The 24392-nt window shown below is 38.2% G+C and overlaps 1 protein-coding gene across 1 annotated transcript in view; it reads right to left on the bottom strand.

The window, feature by feature from the left end:
• Positions 1-24392, bottom strand: part of LOC149186335 (ubiquitin carboxyl-terminal hydrolase 3-like) — a 110740-nt gene that overhangs the window by 36989 nt on the left and 49359 nt on the right. Inside the window, exon 2 of the mRNA XM_089410967.1 lies at positions 2546-2662. Within this exon, the coding sequence (XP_089267093.1) occupies positions 2546-2662 (117 nt within the window). The remainder of the gene's footprint in view (positions 1-2545; positions 2663-24392) is intronic.

Raw genomic sequence — 24392 nt, 5'->3', positions numbered from 1 at the left:
CACTGAAGCCTCTATTTCCATACATTTACACTACACTGTAGCATGTTTTGCAGTGCTGGTAGCATGCTGTTTGCCTCTACAGTTTAATTGTGCTGGTGTAGACCCACCAAGCACAAATTTGTTTATTTCTTCCTTGATGACATGTAATTTAAGTATTAATATATAAAAGAAAATTCAAAATTCGTTAACTAGCTAACATTGAAAACAATTTACTCATCCTCCCACGTGGCACAGTTTAATCTGTTCAACCACAACAGAAATTGACAAAAGCATTGCTAAATCATACTTCAAAGCTCATACACACATGTGTGCAGGCACACACCTTACAGAAACCTTCAAAATCATTGTGAGAAGCCTTAAATATCTTAAACATATTATCAACTTGTACAGTCACAATAATGTGATGTCAAGGTTCAAATGGCTTGCCAGGTATAGTTCCAAATGATACGACATAATTCCATCAGCAAAACCTGGTTATAGAGACCACTACATAGGTTTAGTGATCCGCTTGCCACCATACTCAAGGAATGCTTGAGCATATGAGCCATAGTCTGCTTACCAATTATTTCCAGTTATACCACTGACAATGGACAGCTATCACTTCTATCTTAACTTTTAACTGATCAAACAATACAAACAATTTAATAAAATGAATCTTTGGTCAAAAATGAATCCCATCACATCAATGCCAATATATGGAGCATAGTGCACAACACAATCTTGTCAGTAAAGCACCATACCTGAGCATCTTTAGGCTTTCTAGTCAGAATCAAGCACTCCCTCAAAGGTTGTAACATGCATGCCAATATATCATTTAGTACCACTGACCACTTTTGGTAAACTGACATTAATATAACATCCAGTAAATGAGGACACTTACATAATTTTTTATTTCATTTTCTTTCATATGTATTCCACATTTAATATTCTGAATATAAAATCTTATTTGACAAAAGATGTCGTTCTCTCTATTTCTTGTCAAATAGTGAATTCTTAATTGTCATTGTAACTAGTAGACAGATGGTACTGATACTTGAGTGGACCATCAAAAAACAATAACATGAAATTCTGATGGCAAATAACATATTCGAAACAAAATGGACCAACATTTTCAAGTACAGATATATTGTTGATTGGACACAACTGATGTCCATTTACTGTCAATGGTCCTTAGCACTATCCATAGAAAGTGTAATCCAAAAGACTGCTGACAAATGGCAAACTAAACCTTAAAGAGGACCAAAACTCAAACAGACTAATCATTTTCCAGCACAGAATAATAAACTGTCCCAAACTGATATCCGATTTTTGTGTACCAAGATAACGAATGTTTGAACATTCCTTTGATCATAACCAACGATGTAATGCATTTAGAGCTCCTATTATTGGAATATGATATGGTTCTTACTTGTTTAATGAGCTAGTGCATATGTCTTACTCGTGATCATGCGAGGAGGTCATGTAATAACATGTTTTGCTATTTTGATAGGTTGTTGGTTGTTGTGTAATGTAAAGTGTCTCTACATGAATGGTTTTCTTCTACGTTTTAGGAGGTTACTGGATCTAGTTGGATATGAAATATTCCCTCCAACTAGTTTAGCTCTCGAATTAGTGTGTGATTGAGATATTCTTTCAACAGGTTGCTAGTTTGATAAGGTAGTGTGTCTATCATAAGCCAAAACCTTTCATGTATTTGTGTCAGTGTACTATTACATTGTACCAGTGTGACATTCATCAGCTATTTATCACCATTATCACGATATATCGTGGGAAAAGCCAAGCAGCAATAATATACCATAAATTATGAGGATAATTCTTGTTTCTGAATTCTGAAATTATTGCAATAATATGGAAATTATGCCCTGTTTGCATCAATATCACCTTATAACTAGATTCTTGGTCTTTTAGCCCTCACTTTGCAAAAGTGAGTTAGGGTATTAACATCTAAGGATATTGTGACCATTTTCCATGCAGAAAACAAGGGAATATACACTGTTTTCATTGCCATGATTCATCTCATGAGATACATTTATTTTTATTTTAATGTGATTTTGTATCATCCTGTCAGGACCTAGGACAGATATCATATTTGGTATCGATGCATGATGTACCACTCAGCATCTTGTACATTTTATATATCAGTTTTATTTTCATATTTATGTAACAACATGTTTGTTTGATGTTGTTGTTGCTTTAGATATTTAAAATATTGAGAAAAAAAAAGTCATTAGTTTTATTTTTTTTTAGTTTTCCCAGTAATTTCCTATAGTTTTCCCAATATTGCCAATTAATTATATTCCAGACCCTCGGAGATAAATTCACCAAGATGATAGATGTAACATTGCATTGTAAAATCGAACAATCAATACAGTTTTGGTGTGTGAAAACAATGTTTAATATCCCATTTTTCAACTCCCATTTTTATGTTTCTTTCAATTGCAGAAACGGTTGGCAAAAAAATTACGAAGAGGTTGAAAAAATACATGGAAAAGCTCGATTGTGAAACAGTTCTTATGATCTTCTGAGAATCATCAAAATTACTTACCTGAGTAAAGAGGTCAGCCAAGCATGTGAGCAGATTCTCTTCTGTTTCTCTCCCAGTCTTTGTACGACTATAATAATCCAGCAACTGCTCTCTAAAAGGAACACAGAAATAAAGAGCCTGTTTTGCACAAGCAAAGAATAACTGCTTAAGTTAGTCTTTGATTCACCAAAAACAAGAAGCAATCCTTGTAACCATACTTCAAAAAAAGCCTTTTCTGCTCATGCAAGTATTGTTAGTGAAATAAAACCAGCACTTTGCAACAGTTGCTAGTTGCCAGACAGGAGATAATTCAACATAGTTCAATAACTCTTGAAGAGAGACTAATAAATTGTCAAACACAGTATAACATTACAAATTTACAACATGAAGGTTTCAGGATGATTTTGTAGAAAATTTAAGGTCTGCTGTAGCCGCTCCGGTTTCAGTTTGTTTTTGCATACAACTTTATTGCCCAACCCCATAGTTCATTGCATATTTAAGCATGAATACCAATTACAACAAAAACACTGCTAGGCTACCACTATTTTCACTCACTTTCAGCTGATAATAAATTAGACAAGCACGCACATAAAATTTTGAACACTAATATTTTTGGTCAATCTCTGACCCTGGAAAAAACCCTAAGGGTAAAACCAGTTTGAAGAAGGATTTTATTTGCTAATCTCAGAGAGAATGTACAGCATTAATTACACATCAAAGCACTTATCTCTTCCCGGAAACTTGTGCCACTCACACACTTTGACTGCCTGGAAAAATGTGCCACTGCTCAGCACTTTCAGATCTAGGAATTGGTGCCACTGTCTGCTACTTTTTCATCCTTGAAAAACACACTGACAGACCAGGAATCTCTCCTAGTTTTTTGTGCCACAGATCTGAACTCAGCTCCCTAGAAATGCGTGTCAGCAGTCCTGCAATCTCTGCTCCGAAAATCACGCTGTCAGAGAGACTTTTTCACCTCGGTCTGTGTGCCACTGACAGCCCTTTTCTCTCGAGCAATTTCCTGGACACGGACCCAAATTATCTCCCCAAAATGCAGGCCTGTCAGACCACATTAAATGCACTCTCTCTCCCAAAACCCACACTGAATCCTCCTCGATTCACGCACAGGAAACTGCTGTAGGTGCCTCGAACTCCATGCTACAGCACTGCCTTAAAACTCAGGCCTATCTCCTTGGGATTTGAGCTGTAGGTGGTGTGAAATTTCCTTAAATTGCACTAACTGGAGTTTATTTTCCTAACTGACTAGCAGTTTATTTTACAACAAATAACAAATAAATCACACTGCAATTTTTCATAATAAAAAATACACTGTGGAAGCAAAATCACGAACTGAGAAATAGATGCACACACATAAAGATAGACACCAATATTTTGGACTGAGAACTTCCCGGACAAACCCTGAAGGGAAAACCAGGGCAGCAGATGAGGGTTTATTTTATTATTATGCATCAAATTTGAGAGTACAATAGTCTGGATGCTCAATTGGCAATCCTCCAACAAATATCTAGCCAAAATAATATGGAGATCCCAGATCTCCTCTGCTAAATAAATCGGCCTCTTCTGGCCTGCTCGAGCCCCACACTGGCTACTCGCACTGCCTAGAAATTGGCTACAAGTGAGTCATCCTGCCTCCCTATGCTTCTGGAAGTGACTCGGTCCACCTCTTGGAAGCTGATCTGGCCTCCAGCAGTTGAATCCTCTCTCTTCCGGCAAATCACAATGGGGTTTCTAGCTATTCGTACTGGCTTCTACGGCCCTCTGGCATATAATTCGGCCTCCTTTCTCCTGCCACTCTGGCACTAGATAAACACTAGAAACCCTTCGGAATCTTGCTCTCTGATTTTCTGCTTCCCCTCTCTGATGCTTTCCCTCTGGCTCGAACAGCGCCCTCACTGAAGTTGTGAACTGGGCAGCTCGATCTACCAAGATAACTGACGCTTGATGTGTCCTCTCTCCATCCCTTTGAGTTGCTCTTATAATCTCTTGTTGAGATTTCAACGGCCTAGATTAAATCCCCATCAACGGCTAAGATCAATAAGGCTTCATCAATAGAAGTTGCTAGAGCAATCTCAAGCATCTTAATTAATTAACTTTAATTAACCAACTTCCCAAAGTTAAACTTAGGAAATAGTTTAATTATTTTCTAATTAACTTAATTAAGGTGTTTTGGAGCCATATCTCGCAAAATTATTTTTGGGTATTGGAGATCTTGTGTTCCTTAGCCTCTTAGCACCATTTGAGACTAGAGCCCCTGTTTGATGCTACCAAAAACCCATAAACTGGTGTTGTTCTCTCCACATCATCTCTCTTTTATATATTGTTGATGTCTGACATTAGTTTCACCTCCTCTCTTCACAATGTATACTGGTCTGGCTCCCTGTCACTAGAAATCACTGTGAGGAAGTCAACTGGCAAACACTGTCCATCAACTGTTTCACATACTATGATTTGTCTCACATTGTTTCTATCACTGCTCTGCTCCTATACTACACTATTAGTTCAACTATTACAATGGTGAGTCTGATCTGACTTGATCTCCCTTTGAAACAAAACTAGGAAATCTCTCCTAGATGGAAATTCCCTCATGGAATCTCGCTCTAGCTGGAACTACACCTGAAACTTGCAACTCAGCAATTTGCATTGCCTCCTGCAATCACATGAGCTTCTTGCAGCTACAAATGGAAACCCTAATCTTTACAGATCTATTGTGTCCTTGCAACAAGCTCTGAAATTGTCCCTTGAGTCTCTAACTACAACTAGCTTTGCTCTGTATACTGAGCATCTAACTACGCCCAACTATCTTTGCGCCTCTCTAGTATATGACGGCAACTAGCTCTGCATTGTCCCTCAAGATCTAACTACACCTTTATGAACGTTGATCCTTCTACTATGTACTATGGGCTCTCGTAGCAAAGGAATTGATCCATGTGAAGAACAATGCTCTTCCCATAGATCTTGCCCACTCCTACAACTCTAAAGCATCACGCTCCTCCTCCATCCGGAGGTATAGCTGTTATCAATGCAAACTCCTCCAACCTGGAGGTCAACTCATCTATCTCTGTCAAAGTTATTGTCTGCTCCTGTCCCTTGTTGTCCTTCTTTCACTTTGGACATTGGGTGACGTAGTGACCAAACTCACCACATCTGATGCATTTGACGTTCAACAAGTCCTTTCTATTCTTCTCACCTCCCTTTGATATTTGTACCTAGTTGGGACCCTTCTTCGCCTTCCCTTTACTTGCAAGGGCTACGTTCTCCTCTTCCTCCTCCACTTTCGGTCCTTTGTTGTTGTTGACCACTGGAGTGGCAACTAAAGACTTTTTGAAGACTCCATGCCCAAGGATGTGCCAAAGGTTGCTTGTACCATCAGAGATCATCATACTACCAGAGTTTTTAAACTCTACTTCTTCTTCTTATCATTTTCTGTTGTACTCAAATTCCACAATCCCTGCGGGGACAATGTAAAAGTGATACTAGTATGAGGAGTCGAGTCATGTAACAGGCCTGGGTAGCCTGGGACCTTATCATCAAGTGAGTATTACTTTGGGAGGTTTTTTTTCACTTGGTTAATTATCATCTCCTTACGAGGACTTAATAATTAATTGAGTTTTTTCCTCCAAATATACCCCAAAGCCGAAGTACGGCTTGATGGTGAGGCCTTGGGTGAGTCCTAGTGTCTAGAGTCATTGTATATTACCATACTAGATCACACAAAAAATTTCGTGGAATTTGATTAAGTCTAGGGGTCATTTTTTAATTTTTAAAATTTCCCGTGGGACGGAAATTGGAATAAAATTTGTATATAAAATGTAATAAGTGATGTCTAGAGAAGTTGTATGGGGTATGAGTAATAAAAATTGCCTCTCACCTTCAACTTTCTACTATGACACTTTGAGGGGTTAAATATGTGTTCTAGACCCTCAAAACCCATTATTCATAAGTTTAGTGGGGAATCTGACAATAAATTAAACCAAAAATAAATTAAATGGAGATAAATAAATTGCTCCATGTGACAAAATGACAGGGAACTGACTTGGAAATTATCTCAAGTCAAAGGAATGAGTCAAAGGACAAGTTGGAGGATGATTTGGCACCTTGCATCATATATACATGGCCCACTCAAAAAAATCGAATTTCTTGACATAAATGCAGCAGCTTTTGACTAGGAAATTCGAATTTTTGGAGTTAATGCACATTTGGAAGGATTTGGGAGAATATTTAGTAGAGATTTTTATGGTAAATTGTCCCCGCATCAGTTCCCACCCATATACACTTGTCATTTCATCGTGGCATTCGATTTTGCTTGAGGGATTCTTGATGCCACTTGGGAAATTCGAATTTGCATGAAGGCGTTTTGAGATTGTCACCCATTTGCTTTGGCACTGTCACCATTTGCCTTGGGATTGGCTCCCAAGCTTCTATATAATAAGAGCTTTGTGCTCTCACTTGTAAATCTTTTTGTACTAGCTATTGTGCTTGGGGAGACTTTGCTCTTAAGTACACTTTTGTTTCATATGAATAAAAAAGTCTTTGGAGTTCATTCATTGGTGTTTCTCTCTTGGGACATCTGGTTGATTGATGGTATAATTCTTTACTTATGTATTAGTTTGTATTTTCTCATATGCTTTTATAGAGTTGTGAATATACAGCTATCTTATGTTTACAATTGGTTTATTAATATGGTGTAGGCTAGACAGCTCTATTTATTTTCATACAAATTCTAGAGTTTTCTTGCCATTGTCTATTGATTTAATCCATATAAGCTAATGTACTTTGAAGTTTTGTAGAGAATAGTTTGGATTGAGAAGCGAGCGTGAGGGAAAGTCTTCAAGAGACCAGCGCACTCTTGGCATTGCCTTCAAGGAGCTCCTATCGTTATTTGAATCTTATAAGCTTATCTTTCGAAAGTGTTTTGTTTTGCAGGGTCCATTTTGACATAGTTTGTGCATAGGTCATTATTTCAATCAACTTTATCTCGTAAACTCTTGTGCTTTCATTTTTTATCTAGCTAATCAAGAGCCCCTCATAAGCTAGACAAGTGATGGGGTCTTTTCCCATCACTTGATTTAGTTTTTGTATATTATATTGTAGCATTATCACTCATTTTGCATGCTCTTTTTCACACTAACTTTGGTTTTAGTTTTGCAGCCCTAACATTTTTGTTGTAGGTTCTCTCAAGCTTCAAATTTCATTTTCAAAGAGGTCATGGGCATTAGGAGGGCTTGCGAAAGAGGCTAGGTCGTGTATCACTTTGGGAGCTTGTATCTCTTAATTGTAACACCATCTTTATCTCTCTTGAGGCTCCATACGTGAAGGAATTTCCTTATGGTTTCAAAATCTCATATTGTACTTCCATCAATTCCTTGGGTAGCCCTCAAAGAGCCATTAATCTCATTGTAAACCATAATAATAAAAGATTCCATTTTTTCGGGAGCGTGAGTTCTACCCATTGGCATCCTATCTCTCCATTTAGTGAGAGAGTTTGTAGGTAGATTGGTTGTTAGTTTTGACATGTCCATTTTTGCTCACATCTTATGCATGCTTTAAGTTGGAAATTAACATAACTACACATCACATTCCTTCTCCCAAAGTTCACTACAATTTTCTTGCACTATTTACATTGATTGCTACAAGTCACAAGTTACATTACATTTCATAGCAATTTATTTTTATGCAAACATCTCTTTAACTCGATACATTTAGCTTGGTAATTGTCTAAAGTTCACTTATGCCTCGTTATTGTGCAACATTTTGATATCTTGAGTATTGATGCATTGTGTATTTGGGCAATTTCACTTTCCAAAGCAACCATTTATTTTATGTCAAGTTAATCTCTCAAGTTAAAGTTTCTTTTTTGCAAAGCTACTTTGGGAAATCTTACATGCACCAAGCATCACTCAAATTTACCTCCAACTTAAGATGGTTGTATAGACTTTAGGGACCCTCCACCTCTATTGTCACCTCACTGTCAGATCAGACTTTTCGAGCAAGGGGGGGGTTTGGGGATAGGAGTAAACTTTGCTTCTGAATGCAACTAACAAATTAAACCAAGAGCACATCTACATCACATCTTTACTTTACTTTCAAATGCAATTTTCCTACTTATGCTATCTTGGATTTACTTAAGTCTTGTTTATATCACTTTATTTCAAGAGGCATTTATTATGCAAGTATTGTGAGTCATTTACTTTTGCAACAATTTAATTTTCTTGTACTTGGAATGTTGTCTATGGGTGCAATTCTATTTCATGTTATTGCTTTGATGATCATTATGCTCATGAGTAATTAATGTATCTTGTTATTTGCGACATTCACTTCCAAAGTACTATTTCCTTTATAGTTGCAGTTGATGTTCATATGCTTATATTGGTCTAACATTTGAATTGTTTATCATTTGTATCTTGATTTCATTTTGAGCAAGCTATTGTTATTTACTTGAAGGCACTAGTCTACATTTTAAATCTATAATTCAAGTTTGCTTGTTTATTCATATGCTTTCTTATTTCTTGGAAACAAGTTATTTTTTGACAAGTTATCCAAATTAATACTAACTTAATCTTCTAGATACTCCCATCATATAACTTTTCATTTAGGGACCACCCCCCTTAGCTAACCTAGGAGATAGCTTATACCGAGAGAGTTAGAAATAGGTGATAGCCCCAACTCTTTTTCCCTACCGCCAACCACACCTTGTGGGGTTAAAGGCTTTTCTCACTAATGGGTCGGTGTAAGTGGCAAGCATAACAACTACTACTGCTAATAGTACATTCTACGAGGCTAAGTCTCAGCTCCTCTTGAGTGAAATCACTCCATAGGTGATCCCAACCTGGTAGTGTGTCTCGCCCAGAAATAACTTGGACGAATGTATGCCACTCCTTGGAAAACCCATTTAAAGTTGTGTGTACCAGCTCATCATCAAACGGTTTCTCCCCAACGGCTGCAAGTTCATCTCGAACATTCTGAAGTCTGGTGAGATAGGAAGTAACACCTTCACCCTTGCATCCTAGTGGTCCTCAACTTCTCTTTGAGAATCATTTTGCGATTCTCTGATGGATTCTCATACAACTTTACGACGACATCCCACATGTCCTTTGTTGTATTTTTATCTGCAATATGCGGGACGACATGATCCCGAACACCATCCAAGACCATTCTCTTAGATTTGGACATCTCTTTCTTGAAGGTAGCCAATTGTTGTGGATTTGTTGGCTTTGCCATGACATTTGTCACAAACTCCTTCAGACCGTGCTCATCCAATAGGAATTGCATCTTGGCCTTCCAGACACCAAAGTTAGATGCCCCGTCAAGTCTGTCTTGATCCCTAAGTCTTGTTGTGGCCATCTCTGTGAAACTCAAATAAACTAGAGACTAGTGTTGGAAATCTCCTTCTCCTTCTTGCTTGGCCTTCCTCTATTACTTGCACTTGTTGAGAAATCTAGGGCATCATATGGATTAGGTTCTTTAGGTAGATTTCTCTTAGACTTTGACATTTTCTTGTGATTTCTCTTTTCTTCTTATTAGTTCTTCTTTCAATTTATTATGTTCCTTTCATCAAGACAAATGCCAAACAATGAAGATCACAACAAGGGACACAAGATGTAGGCTCTCAGCCAGGGCAAAACCCCTATCTAGGGGAAAACCCAGTCTAACTCTTCCACTAGTAAATCAAGATGAGACAATCCAAGACCCTTTAGACCTAGACAAAGATTTCCTACACCAAGTCATCTTCCATGTTATAGACTTCTTCCTTCAAGTCAACACAAGTCTGCTCCTTTAAGAAATTCGACTTGCACTGCACTTTTGTAGCTAAGTTTGTACCTTTGACCTTGTAATAAATGGCAGAATTTCGACTCCCAAAAATTTCGCACTTCTTCTTTCAGATAGACAAATTTGCATAGCTTCTTCTTGGACAATTTTCGTACTTCTTATTTCAGATAGACTTCATCATCATCGAATCTCCTTGGTCGAGTAGCATAGCTATATATATGGTGGTGGTGTCTACATTATAAGGCCAACTTGACTGAGTGATTGAGGCTGACTTGTTAAGAGAGGAAGCCGACTTGGAGGATAGATAAGACACAAAATATTTTTTCTTTCTTGACTTTGAGGAGCCCAAGAAGGGTCTCTTAATGAATTTGACTCAAAAATCCTAGAAGCCTACAATGGAGGCTTGACCTATTTGACCATTGACCCAAGCATGAAACCCATGCTTTAATAAGTCAATCTTTCTTTAATAAAAAATTATTTTTCTTTTCTTTTGACAAATACAATTATGAAGACCGACACTAGTTACATTCTTCAACAACACTCCCTCTGCAATGAGCTGATCTACTCTCACTTGCATCTGGGAGTCCTCCAACACTCGCATTGCCTGCTACTCCACTCTGGGGAGCTCGCTCTCCCTTTTGGAAATCCTTCCTAAGAATCCAGCACACGATTTGTTGCTCCTGAATCACGCACTAGGTGGTCTAGAAAGTCTGCTACGGCCTTCTACTACTAGAAATCACGACTTCCTTTCTTGCACTGGAAAACTAGAAACCCTCTGAGAAATAACTGGAAATTCCTTTCGTGTGCTTTTCTCTTCCTGCCCTGCACAGATCTGCAACTGCAAACCCTTGCTACAAATCTTTGTGCCCAGATCTACTTTGTGAATCAACTTATCTACTCACCAGAATTTCCCAACAACCACACTGCCTGCAAACTCTACTCCTGTGGTTATTCAAATTTTTCCTCTGAAATGGATCTAGAAATCAAACCACTTGCCTCTGCAATTCGCACGCCTGGCTTGGCTTGCACAAATCTGAACCCTGTGCTTTAGATCTCCCTCTGAATCTGCACGATATGTCAATCTTTCACCCCTGAGCCTTTGATATGATCAATAATGTTTTTATACCATGTGAAATTTCCTTAAATTGCAGTGATTGGAATTTATTCTCCTAACTGATTAGCAGTTTATTTGTTTTACGGCAAATAACGAATAAATCACATAGAAATTCTTCACAATAAAAAATACATTATGGAAGTAAAATCAGGAACTGGGAAATAAATGCACACACAAAAATAGACGCCAATATTTTGGACTGAAAAGTCCCCGGAAAAACCCCAAAGGGAAAACTGGTGCAACAAATGAGGATTTATTTTATTATTATGCAGCGAATTTGAGAGTACAATAATCTAAATGCCCAATTGGCAATCCTCTAGCAAATATCTAGCCAAAATGATCTCCTCTGCTAAATAATTCGGCCTCTTCTAGCCTACTCAAACCCCACACTGGCTACTCACAATGCAGCCTGGAATTCACACTGTTGGCCCTGGGAAACTTGCACTACCTGGAAATTAGCTACAAATGAGTCGTCTTGCCTCAGCAACTCACGTTGGGTATTTTGGCTATTCGCACTGGCTTTTGCGGCACTCTCTGCAGATAATTCGGCCTCCTTTCTCCTGCCACTCTGACACTAGAGAAATAATGGAAAACTTTCTGAAATCCTGCTCTTTGATTTTCTACTACTCCCTCTCTTTGATGCTCTCCCTTTGGCTCAAACAATGTCCTTACTAAAGCTATTTTGGCTATTTGCAGTGGCCATTTTGGCCCTCTCTGAGTATTTTGGCTATTCGCATTGGCTTCTGCGGCCCTCTCTCCAGATAATTCGACCTCCTTTCTCCTGCCACTCCGGCACTAGAGAAACAATGGAAAACTCTCTGAAATCCTACTCTCTAATTTTCTACTACTCCCTCTCTTTGATGCTCTCCCTTTGGCTCGAACAATGGCCTCACTGAAGCTATCAACAGAGTAGCTCGATCTGCCAAGATAACTAATGCTCGATTTCTCCTCTCTCCATCCCTTCGAGTTGCTCTTATAATCTCTCATTGAGACTTCAACAACCTAGATAAAATCCCCATCAACGACTAAGATCAATAATATTTCATCAATAGAAGTCTCTAGAGCAATCTTGAACATCCTTAATTAATTAACTTTAATTAACCAACTTCCCAAAGTTAAACTTGGGAAATAATTTAATTATTGGCTAATTAATTTAATTAAGGTGTTTTGGAGCCATATCTCGCGAAACTATTTCTAGGTATTGGAGATCTTGTGTTTCTCAGCCTCTTAGCACCATCTGAGACTAGAACACTTGTCTAATGCTACCAAAAATTCATAAACTAACAAGTGGTCTTCTCCTTGGTGTAGCTTGGTCTCTCCTTTAACAATTTGCACATGATGAATGAATTCACTTTTGCCTTTTCTATTCCTTTTTAGTCTCATAATGATGAGAGAACCCTAGCCCTAGCATCATGGGCTGAGATTCGATCTCAACTCTCCTTGATCAAGGGTGGAGATCTAATCTCCCATTGAGCCCCTTTTTATGTCTCTACCTTCATTAATATGCCTCTCTAGTCACTTTATTAAGTGGTTGTATCTTGTACCTTTTTCCACATAAAGTAACTTTAATAAATAAAACACTTTGTATTTTAGTCAATGTTGCGAAAATCACAATCGAGCTAAAATCGGCGAGGGTCCGGAAAAAGCAAAAATCATAAAAATCAGGGGAAAATCGGTAAACATTGGCAAAATTATAAATTATATAAAAAAAAAAAAAAAAAAAAAAAAAAAATCATGTTTTTCAATTTTTCTATTATCTAAAGCATCCACAACATAAAATAAATGCATTGAAACATAAATAAGAAAAGAAAATTAATATATAAGATGTGTAATATGTCTAGTGCTACATCCCACGTAACAGTTAATCATGTCCTGAATCATGAGTGTTGACTTAGCCTCAAAATATCAACAAAAAATATAATAATGTATCTCATATCACAAATCATATACAATGAAATGAACTGCTAAGTAACTAATGATTTCATCTACCCCTTTTGTGAGAAAATGTAATATCTTTCCCTCTAGATGAAGAAGGCTCGAAGGCTGGCATTGGACTTTGATGTCCTCTAGAAGAACTAGGAGTTGGAGGAGCTAGACCACATCCTCTACTGGTGCCTATGGTAGGTGGTGTCACCTCCTCCTCCTCCACTCTCTCCTCTACAACAACTACCTCCTTCACTACCTCCTCTAACCGATTAGGGGTCGATTCCATGACAGGCCTCTCAGCCTTATTGAGGAATCTAAAGGGCAATAGTTAAGATGATTTCTCTTTCTATGATAATTGTTTGTGATGTCTTTATTACTTTTTCTTACTTATTAGCTTCTTCACTTATTATTATGTCCCTATATTATCAAACAACTACCAAAACAAGAAGAACAATAGTACACAACAACACAGAATGTAGGTTGCAACTCAAGGCCAAAAGCTCTCCACTTAAGAGGAAAACCTGCAAAATCTCCTCTTCTTATAGATTCTTCAATTGACGAATTTCAAGGCCTCTAGACCAAGACCAAGACCAAGTCCAACCTATCTTAATGATGTGCTTCCCTTTTCCAAGTCAAACCTAGTCAAATCTCTTCTAGAAACACAACTTCGACCCCCAGCTGCAGAAATTCGGCCTCTATTACAGGTCTGAAATTTTCGGCCCCCTGCAACAGCCACTGCATCCACATGTGTGAGCGAAATTAGCCTTCCAAGGCCTCCCAGCAACTTCGCTTGTCTTGCTTCCTTGTCTAGAGCTAGTAGGTGACCTATTAGGTCCTTCCAGCAACTTTGATCCTCTTCCAACAAATAGAGAATTTTAACCTTGAAGCAACAAACCCTAGCTTTCCTTCTTCGCACATGTGAGAGAGAATTAGCCCAGAAACAATCTTTCTTCGTCCTCTTCCTTCTTCGCTAGCCTTCTTGTTCTTCTCCTTCGTTTGAGTGAGTGAGAGATGAATGTGTCTCAAGTAGTTCGATTTCCCTCCTTTATATAGGCTTCTTAAGGTGGACGTGGCTCCTCAAAATAGACCAACTTCTCAGCTGCCAGGCCGACTTGGTCTTGCAAGGTATTTTGACACTTTTAATGACAAAAATAATTTTCTTCACAAGTTACAATGTGCTCGATGGGGTCTTCAACTTATGGCAATGACTCTTTTGACTTCTTAACCTAGGGCAAACTCTAGAAGGACAAAATGGGTGCTTGACCTCTAAAATAAAAGACCTTGCGCATGAAACCCATGCTCAAAAATAACAATAATAATTTTTCTTTCTTTTGACAAAATACAAGAATCAAAAGTACATTTCATATTTATGAAACCAAACCTAGTTATACATTTTTCAACACTCCCTCTTAACTAGAGAGGTATTCATAAATGGTACATGGACATTCTCAATATGAAGAGATCTCATAAGAAGAGTCGGATTGTAACCCATTTATCTAGTAACATAACAACCAGCATTGTCACATAGCAAGGCCTTGACTAACAACTCTATCTCTCCACAAGATCAGAGCACAATGTTGGAGAGACCAATGATTTATAGACACCATCATCATTGTCTCTCAAGGCACATACCCTACTCAGGCGTTCACAGAGTATGTCCTTCCTTGGACTATTCTTATCTTGGATAGCTAGTCCTTAAAGAATATCGGTCCTCGACTACTCTTATCTTGGATGCCCTACCTCATCCTCAAAGAGTATCAGATGTCAGATGTTTACCCAATCCTCCATTTTGTCTTCCCAAGTGAAGACAAGAATGATGTGTCTATCTCTCCCTCTCAACTAGGGAAGATATATCAATCAAACCAAGCTTGTCTCTCAAATACACAAGCTTCTTATTAGGAAGATATTTTGTCACTATATCAGCTACATGCTCATCGGTGGAGATATACTATAGTTGCAACACACCACCTTAAACTAGCTTCCAAATGTAGTGATACTTGTTTATATGCTTTGTCTTTCCATGAAACAATGGGTCTTTAGACAATCTTATACAATTGGTGTTATCACAATGTATCACTGTAGGGTCCATTGGTCCTTCAAATAAGTTGGACAACAGCTTCCTCAACCAGAAGCTTCTCTACTCACTTCACAGGCTGTAATGTATTCAGCCTCAGCACTACTCAAAGCAACAGATTCTTACTTTCTACTCATCCTTGAGACCATGGAGGATCCCAAACTAAAACATCTTCTTGTAGTGCTCCTTCCATCCTGCTCATTGCCTCCCTAGTCAAAATATGTATATCCAATCAAGTGGACATCATTCCTTCTTTCATATTTCAGGCAGTAGTGGATTGTTACTTGTAGATATCTCAAAATGTGCTTGGCTGCTATCCAATGATCATGCTTTGGCTCCACTTGGAACTGACTAAGAACATTCACTAGAAAACATATGTCTGGTCAAGTATTCACCAAGTACATCAATGAGCCAATCAATTGTCTATACCTGGTCGAATCCACAGGGCTTGATTCAAAACTCCTTAGTCTTTTCAAGTTTGTGATCATCATGGTTATTGTTGGTTTGTAATCCATCATGTCAAACCTCTTCAACATCTTGATCACATACTTCCCCTGACCTAGTTAGATCTCATCAAGTCCCTACCAGACTTCTAGTCCCAAATTGTGGTGCATGAGCCCAAGAACCTTCATATCGAATGTTTCTACTTCTTGCATTCCTGGATTTGACATTCTACACATGTTAAGAGAAGATCATCCACATACAGAAGAATAATCACAGGCTCATCTTTTACAACCTTGATGTAGATATTTGGATGAGCAGAACTCTTTGTGAAGCCCAATCTTTGTAGGTATGCATCCATCCTTGCATACCATGCCCTTGGTGCCTGCTTAAGGCCATATAATGCCTTCTTCAACCTGCAGACATATGCCTATCTATCTTTGACTTCAAATCCCAAGGGTTGCTCTATATTGACTTCCTCATCTTCCATCCTAATAATGCTACCAAAGAGACCAGTGATCGTATAGTTGTATACCTTGTTGGAGCAAATGTTTCTTCATAATCGATGCCTTATTGTTGAGAGAAGCCCCCTAACCACAAATCTTGCCTTATACTTGTCAATGCTTCCATCTGCCGCATGCTTTATCTTGTAAATCCACTTAGAAAATATCATGGACTTGTCTTTGGGCCTAGGCACGATCTCCCATATCCTATTCTTCATTATCAATTGATATTCTTCATTCATGGCATCTTTCCATTCTTAATGATTGACAGCTTCTTCAAAGGTGGATGGCTCTGCTTCTATTAGTTTTATCATATATGTTGCATACCTAGAATATCTTTGGGCTTCCTGCTTTCCCTAAATGTGCCTTTAGTCCCTCTATGTCCCTCTGCATCTAATAGTGTAGATTTCAACAAATTAGGTCTCTTTCTATTCTCGGGAATTACCACAGGTTGTATAGGTTCACTGGGACCCTTGTTTTCATGATTTGATTCTTCTTCCTCCCTAATGACTTCCTCTTCAAACACCGGAAGTTCTTCATCATCAGAGTCCATCGAGAGATCCTTTGATTTCTTAAATGTAATACTTTCGTCAAATATCACACATCTCGACTAACTTCTATTCGACGTCCTCCTTTTATGTAGTCATATAGGCCTTAACTGAATTATTGTAGCCAACAAATGTTCCCTTCATGCCTGATGGATCCAACTTCTTTCTCTTGTCCTTCAGTATATGAATATAGACAGGACAACCAAAAATCCAGAGATGATCCATGCTTGGTTTCTTCCCAATGAATACTTCTTTAGGAGTCATGTTATCGAGTGACCTATAGGGACTTTGATTTGTATATATACAATTGTCTTTGTTGCTTCACCCTACAAAAATTTTGACAAATCTTGGTCATGTAGCATAGCTTTTACACTTTCTTCAATGGACCAATTCTTTCGTTCTGCAACTCCATTTTACTAGGGATTATATGGGACTATCAGCGCCCTCTTAATCCCAAACTTCTTACAAAAGGCTTTAATTTCCTTAGATGTGTATTCTCCTCCATTATCAGAGCTTAATATTTTGATTCTTCTTTTTGTAAGGTTCTCTACTTCAGCTTTGAATTCTTGAAATTTGTTAAATATTTCATCCTTGGATTTCATTAAGTAAACCCAAGTTTTCCTTAAATGGGCATCTATGAATGTGACATAATATAGATGACCTCTACGTGACTTTGGAGTCATAGGACCGCAAACATTGGAATGAATAAGATCCAAGATTTATTTTGACCTTGAAGCACTGCTTCCAAATGGTCTCTTGGTGTTCTTACCCAATGCACATCCCTTGCATACTCCTTCATGATCTTCTTTTAGTTTGGGGATGCCATTCACTATTGAATTTAGGGTTGATAAGATTTTGTAGTGAAGATGACCAAATCCTCTATGCCAAAGTTCACATGGGCTAACTTCAATGTGAACCAAAGCTTGAGCGACGGGAGTTAACGCTCTGTAAAGTCTTCCTTCACAGATCCCAATCATTCTTGCATCTTCTATGCTTGAGTTTTTAGCCCATACTACAATCTTTCCATCAATGAAAGCAACTCAATCACCCTTGTCTTCTAGACATGAAATGGAAAGTATATTCTTGTGTAAACCTAAAACAAATAATATCGTTTCCTCCATTCTCTAGCTCAAGTGTAGTTGATCCAATTTCTCTTACATGGTAGCTTTTCTTGTCATCAAGTTCTACGGAGTAAGAGGGCTTACCTTTTGATAATGTCTTTAACTGCTTATGTTGACCTGTCATATGTCATGATGCTCCATTGTCAATTACCCAAATATTCTCATCTTGAAATGTGTCAGTGAGTGTTGAGAATAGTCCTTCATCCTTTGTAGATGCCTTTGTCACTTCCTTCTGAGAAGAAAATAGGAGATCCCATGCTTCTTTGATGCCCTTCTTGAGTTAACTTGCCACCTTCGTACATTACTTTCGGAACTTCTTCAATGTAGAGATCTTTATTATGACCTTAGCCAAACTTGGCTTTGATCCCATGTTGAGAAATCTATAAGGCAACAGTTAAGATGATTTCTCTTTCTGTGATAACTGTTTGTGATGTCTTTTTACTTTTTCTTACTTATTAGCTTCTTCACTTATTATTATGTTCGTATATCATCAAACAACTACCAAAACAAGAAGAGCAGTGGTACACAAGAACACAGAATGTAGGCTCTAGGGCCAAAACCTCTCCACTTGAGAGGAAAACTCGCAAAATCTCTTCTCTTCTTATAGATTCTTCAATTGACGAATTCCAAGACCTCTAGACCAAAATCAAGTCCAACCTTTCCTGATAATGTGCTTTCCTTGTCCAAGTCAAACCCAGTCAAATCTCTTCTAGAAACACAACTTCGACCCCCAGCCATAAAATTTCGGCCTCTACTGCAGGTCTGAAATTTTCAGCCCCCTAAAACAGCGACTGCATCCACACATGTGAGGAAATTAGCCTTCCGAGGTCTCTTATTAACTTCGCTTGCCTTGCTTCCTTGTCTAGAGCTAGTAGGTGACCTATTAGGTCCTTCCAGCAACTTTGATCCTATTCCAACAAATAAAGAATTTCAAACTTGAAGCAGCAAACACTAGCTTTCCTTCTTCTCGTGTGTGAGAGAGAATTAGCCCAGAAACAATCTTTCTTCGTCCTCTTCGTTCTTCGCTAGCCTTCTTGTTCTTCTCCTTTGCTTGAATGAATGAGTGATGAATGTGTCTCAAGGAGGTCGAGTTCCCTCCTTTATATAGGCTTCTTAAGGTGGACGTGGCTCCTCAAAATACGCTGACTTCTCAACTGCCAGGCCAACTTGGTCTCGAAGGGTATTTTGACACTTTTAATGACAAATGATTTTATTTACAAGTTATAATGTGCGCAATGGGGTCTTCAACTTGTGACAATGACTCTTTTGACTTCTTGATCTAGGACAAATCCTAGAAGCACTCAATGGGTGCTTGACCTCTAAAATAAAAGACCTTGAGCATGAAACCCATACTCAAAAATAACAATAATAATTTTTCTTTCATTTTACAAAATACAAGAATCAAAAGTACATTTCATATTTATGAAGACCGAACCTGGTTACATATTTTTCAATGGGCCTCAAACCTCCATGCAGCAGTGGTGTCAATCACATCCAATGAGATGGCCTACACGCCAATTGTCTTCTGAAGTTGCCTCACCCACAATCGGAGATTGCAGTGGACGTAAACCATGTCGTTAAGGCATTGGGACTTCAACTTGTATGAGGGCCATAAAATAATAAATTATAATTTTTTCCAAGGAAATATCCAAGCAGATCCACCCAAAGGGATCACTTCCTGTCGGCTTATTGGCAGAGCCTAACCCCGAGGACATCGAGGAGAATTGACCCCTTGACCTCCCATTAGTGAGATGCTTTAAGCAACGGGAACTCAACCAATTGAGCACCCTCGGGGCTTGATTTTTATTATTTTTATTATTTAATGAATTCAAAAGATTAATTTATTATTGGCAATTTTTACAAATTTAATCGTGATTTTTTCAAAACGAAAAAATCGTCGATAACATTTGTTGATTAAATCGTGATTTTCACAATACTGTTTTTTGTACCTTATAAAGTGACTAAAAGTCACATGACTTTAACAACTTAAAATCACACACTAAAAAGGTGTCACGTGTGTTTTCCTACACCAAGGGCAAAAAGCACTAGGAAATGCCTCCTTTGTACCCTTTTTCTCAACAAATTCTTTTGAAATATTAATTCAAAAGATAAGCAAAAGCTTTAAAACAACTACAAATGGTTTTTCCACTCGTTTTCTAAAGGTCCACTGTGCACATTAGATGGAATGTAAACAAGAATTAATTTATATTGGAGAAGATATGAACATAATTTTAAAACAATTAAGCAACAATGTACAAACAACATTGACAAAATCAAGAAATATAACAAACCCAAGAAACTCCAGGTCTTCACCTTTAATTGTCTTCTAATTAAAAAGAAGAAACTTAAAAGGCATATCTAATCAATGCAGAAATTGTTCACTAAGTTGCTCAATTTGTGCCACCCTTAACAGCAATGATACTAAGGGATTCAGAATAGAGGTAGCCAAAATGTGACTACCCAAGGACATATTTTGAAGTTGGGCTATAAGATAAGATAATTTTATCAATGTCCAATGAATGCCCACAGAAGTAGGTCAATAGGACTAAAGAAGACAACCAGTATGAATACAATGTGGTAGTGCAAGTGCATCTCCTCTAAAAAGCCCAAAATAAGACAGAAAAAATCGTGCAATGGTACAATCTCAAAACCAATGTTGCATGAAGCGGGTGCGTTTTTTGAAAGCAGAGCGTCAGAAGCATCATTTCCCAAAATCTTAAGAAGCAAAGCGTCCCATAATGGCATCCATCATACAATAATGATTAATTATTCGAGCATCAACCATCTAGAATCTAGATTCTTCTCCTCTTGTTTAGCCTTTGCCACTACCTCAATTCTCTAGGGAAATTAGTCAACATTGCTCAATTTTGATCAAGCTGCCTAATCCAAGCCTTAAAATATGGTAGAAAAAGCTTAACAGCTTAATCACTGATTTGATTTTGACTTGAGTGGAGGGTACATTTCTACTAAGGCCATGACAAAGGAGTTCAACAATCAACATCACCAACAATGGGATACATATAGTGCTTGGTGCTCTTGATTAAATGCCAATCACATACCCTCATACATGATATAAACTAATGAAATGCCACAATCCCATTGATCCTTAAATCTGCAAAGTTTGCTAAATTTTGAATGCAATATAAAATTCTATTTTCTCCATATGAAGTCCAATGAGGTTGGAACCACTCTCAAACATCCCAAGTCACTTCATGGTAAGGTTAAAAATTTAAGGAAAAGGATGAAAATGAAAGATAAAGGATAATATCAAGGGAGCACCTTGGATGTGTCCGCAAAGCATAGTGCCTCACATAGTGGTTCCAAAATTCCAAAAAAAAAGTGTCCCACGGAACCGTGTGAGTGTTTTCTGAAACCGCGCAGAAAGCGTGGCGAAACCATGATTTGACCTACGTAACTGTAAACAGAACCATCACGATTCCCATAGGTCCAAGAACTGCGATTTTCCAAGAAAAATAAGGTTCCAAAATTCAAGTGTGCAGTTTCGTCCATGGTTCGCTCACGTATCTGCACAGTTCACGGTTTTGGCTTTTGATCCAGGGGGGCGATTCCTGCAACACTACTCAAAACACTTGTATATAACCATGATAAGGGTGCGGTGAAACAAAACAATGTTATCAAAATTGAACCAGTGATCAAACCAAAAAGCCCTTTGAATCGGGAACCGGTCAAAACCGATAAAAAAACCAGACCAAAAAACTAGTTGACCAAAAACACATACAATATTCAAATGTTAAAGAAAAACATATATATTCATGTGCATCCATATGAATCCAAACCATTTATACACAAATATGCAAAAGTTCTCATTTATCTAGCAAATAAGAGTGCATATAACCAAAATAGGACTTAGTATTGTTTCTAAACCAAATATACATGGACAAAGAGTGCTTTAGGTGGCCTCTAGTGTCAAAAAAAAGTCATACTACAACAAATGCCTACATATCATCAAAATCATTGTCGATATTGGGATCTTTGTCATCAATATCACCCTTCAAGCATTAAAATAAGATAGAAAAAGCTTCACATGTCAAATCGAGATTTTGTTCGAGTGATGGCTACATTTTTACTAGTGTTATGATAGAGGAGTTCAACAATCAATGTGGCTAACACCAAGGTACATATAGGGCTTGATGCTCTTGACTAAATGTTAGTTCAACACCCTCGTACACAACAAAATCCAATGGAAATGTCGCAATCCCCCCAATCCTAAGATCCTAAAAATTGTTAAGTCTATTGGATTTTGAATAAGATCTAAAATTATACTTTCTCCGCATAAAATCCAATGAAGTCAAAACCACTCTCAAACATCTTGAGTCAATTAAGGCTAATGTTAAAAATTTAAGTAAAAGGATTACTTAAAGAATTTAATGTTACCATTAATTGCATAGCAATAGTAGGGCCATAAGCTTGAATATTAGGCTGCTCCACTCAAAAAAAATTGTATTTGGAACGTCCTTGATCACATTGTATGGAACCAACTGGTTTGGTACCGAACCAGCTATTTCCAGTTCCAAACCTCGAACCAGACTAGTTTGACCCCCAAACCAAACAAACGAATCGGTTCCACTGATTCTTGTCTAGTTCCAATAATACTAATACAAAATATTGAGTGAGTTTATCCAAGACTGGAAAAGTAGCTAACTCAAGAGCCAATCAAGAGAGAGAGGGAGAGAGAGATGACAATGAAGCCAACGGCATTAAAGTCTCATGGGTCTGATAGTTGCGGTTGAGGGGGATGAATTGCGCACTAGCTGGTTGTCAAAGTCCTCTAGAACCACTGAGGGGTCTAGTTGTATAATCCTAGGGAGGATGTAGGAGCAGGGGATACTCCTAGCATCTGAGGTTAAAAGAAAGAAACTCTGAATAGATTGTTGGATGCTCCTCTAAGATTGGGAGATAATCTAAAACACAAGAAGAACCCTGCTTTGGATCTATCTAGAGTTAATCCCAATGCTCTGAGGATACGTGAGCCGCGAATGTACAAGTTACAACTCAACACTTCCAAACTATTCTCAATGATATTAGTCAATCTCCCGCGGGGGACAGCTGAGGAGACACTCAAGGTCTCACCATTATACTATCTAGTGCATTCTAGAACTCGAACTACGTTTCTTAAATTGATAGATAAACATGAAAGTATGATGTGATTGTCACAATCATCCCAAGGCAAGGCATAGTGTGCAGAAGCTAAGATCTGTGGCTAAAGATCTCCCTAATGAAGAGGCCTAAGCATATTTGGTCCTAGTACCAAAAAAAAAGTAGTGAGGGAGCCCCCCACGTCCCTATAGAGGTTGAGATAGCATCCTATGATCTCATAGCATAGGGTCATCTAAAAATGAGGTGCATCTTTGGGTCTGACTCCTTTAAGTGGCACACCTAGTAGATCCCTTATCAGATAGGTGGTATATGATGATCAATCTCTATTTGGAGTCAATGAGAATTGACCCGAACATATCCTAAAGGGATCTTAAGCAAAGTGCATCCAATGTTTGTGCATATAAGGGAATTGAATAACAATGCCATCCCATTTATCCAAAAAGTGCTCTAGATAGAAGGGCATCTCTGAGCCCACATTTGATGGAGGAGGTGAAGTCCAAGTGACCTGACTATACAATCTGTAGATATTCTCTCTAATAGCCTGATTCAGTAAGTGTATGGTCAACAAGAGATGGATCAACACATCAAGAGAGAATCTGAATGGGGGAGGGAACTCTAGGAAGACAATCATCCACTAGAGAAGCTAAGATGTCTTTGAGAACCAACCTTATGTATAACTTGAGGGAGGTCAAAAGCGAGAGCCTCCAAGGAGCAAAGTGAAAAGTAGGGGTACCTTTCTCTCTCGATGTCAAAGTATCTGAAAGACCTTACTCTGAGAAGAAAAGAGACTAAGTGGAAAATGACTTCAAGGCGAAATGGGTGGACACCAAACTCTACCTGAATAATGGGCTATGAAACCGTCTCTTTGCAATGGATGATGGTGCCTTAGAAGCGAGGTCTGGACTTGCTCCATCCCAGTTGAGTCTGTCTATAATAAGTATGACCCCCAAATCTTGGATCCATAGAGAAATGTGGATCTGATAATCATCTACATGAAGTAGATTTTGGACAATGTGTCCTGAAACTGGCCCAAGAAGCACTATCTTTCGATGAGGGCCAAGGAACTTTGCTAAGTTAAGGTGAGAGGGCCTACCTCATACCAAAACGAGGCCCCATGAACTGTACTCATGGGTAAGTGTAAGTTGTGGTGATCCCAATTTTTATCAAAACTTTGGTTTTACCCAAGTTGATCGTTAGCTATCAAAGGTCACAAAAACTGGCCAATGTGTCAATCT

Source organism: Pinus tabuliformis, chromosome 3_1, assembly GCF_031772625.1.
Source record: "Pinus tabuliformis cultivar Carrire ecotype Pingquan chromosome 3_1, CPIR1, whole genome shotgun sequence".
In the NCBI taxonomy this organism is placed as follows: domain Eukaryota; kingdom Viridiplantae; phylum Streptophyta; class Pinopsida; order Pinales; family Pinaceae; genus Pinus; species Pinus tabuliformis.
Note: the sequence above shows the minus strand (reverse complement) of the source record. Positions and strands in the feature narration are given on the sequence as shown.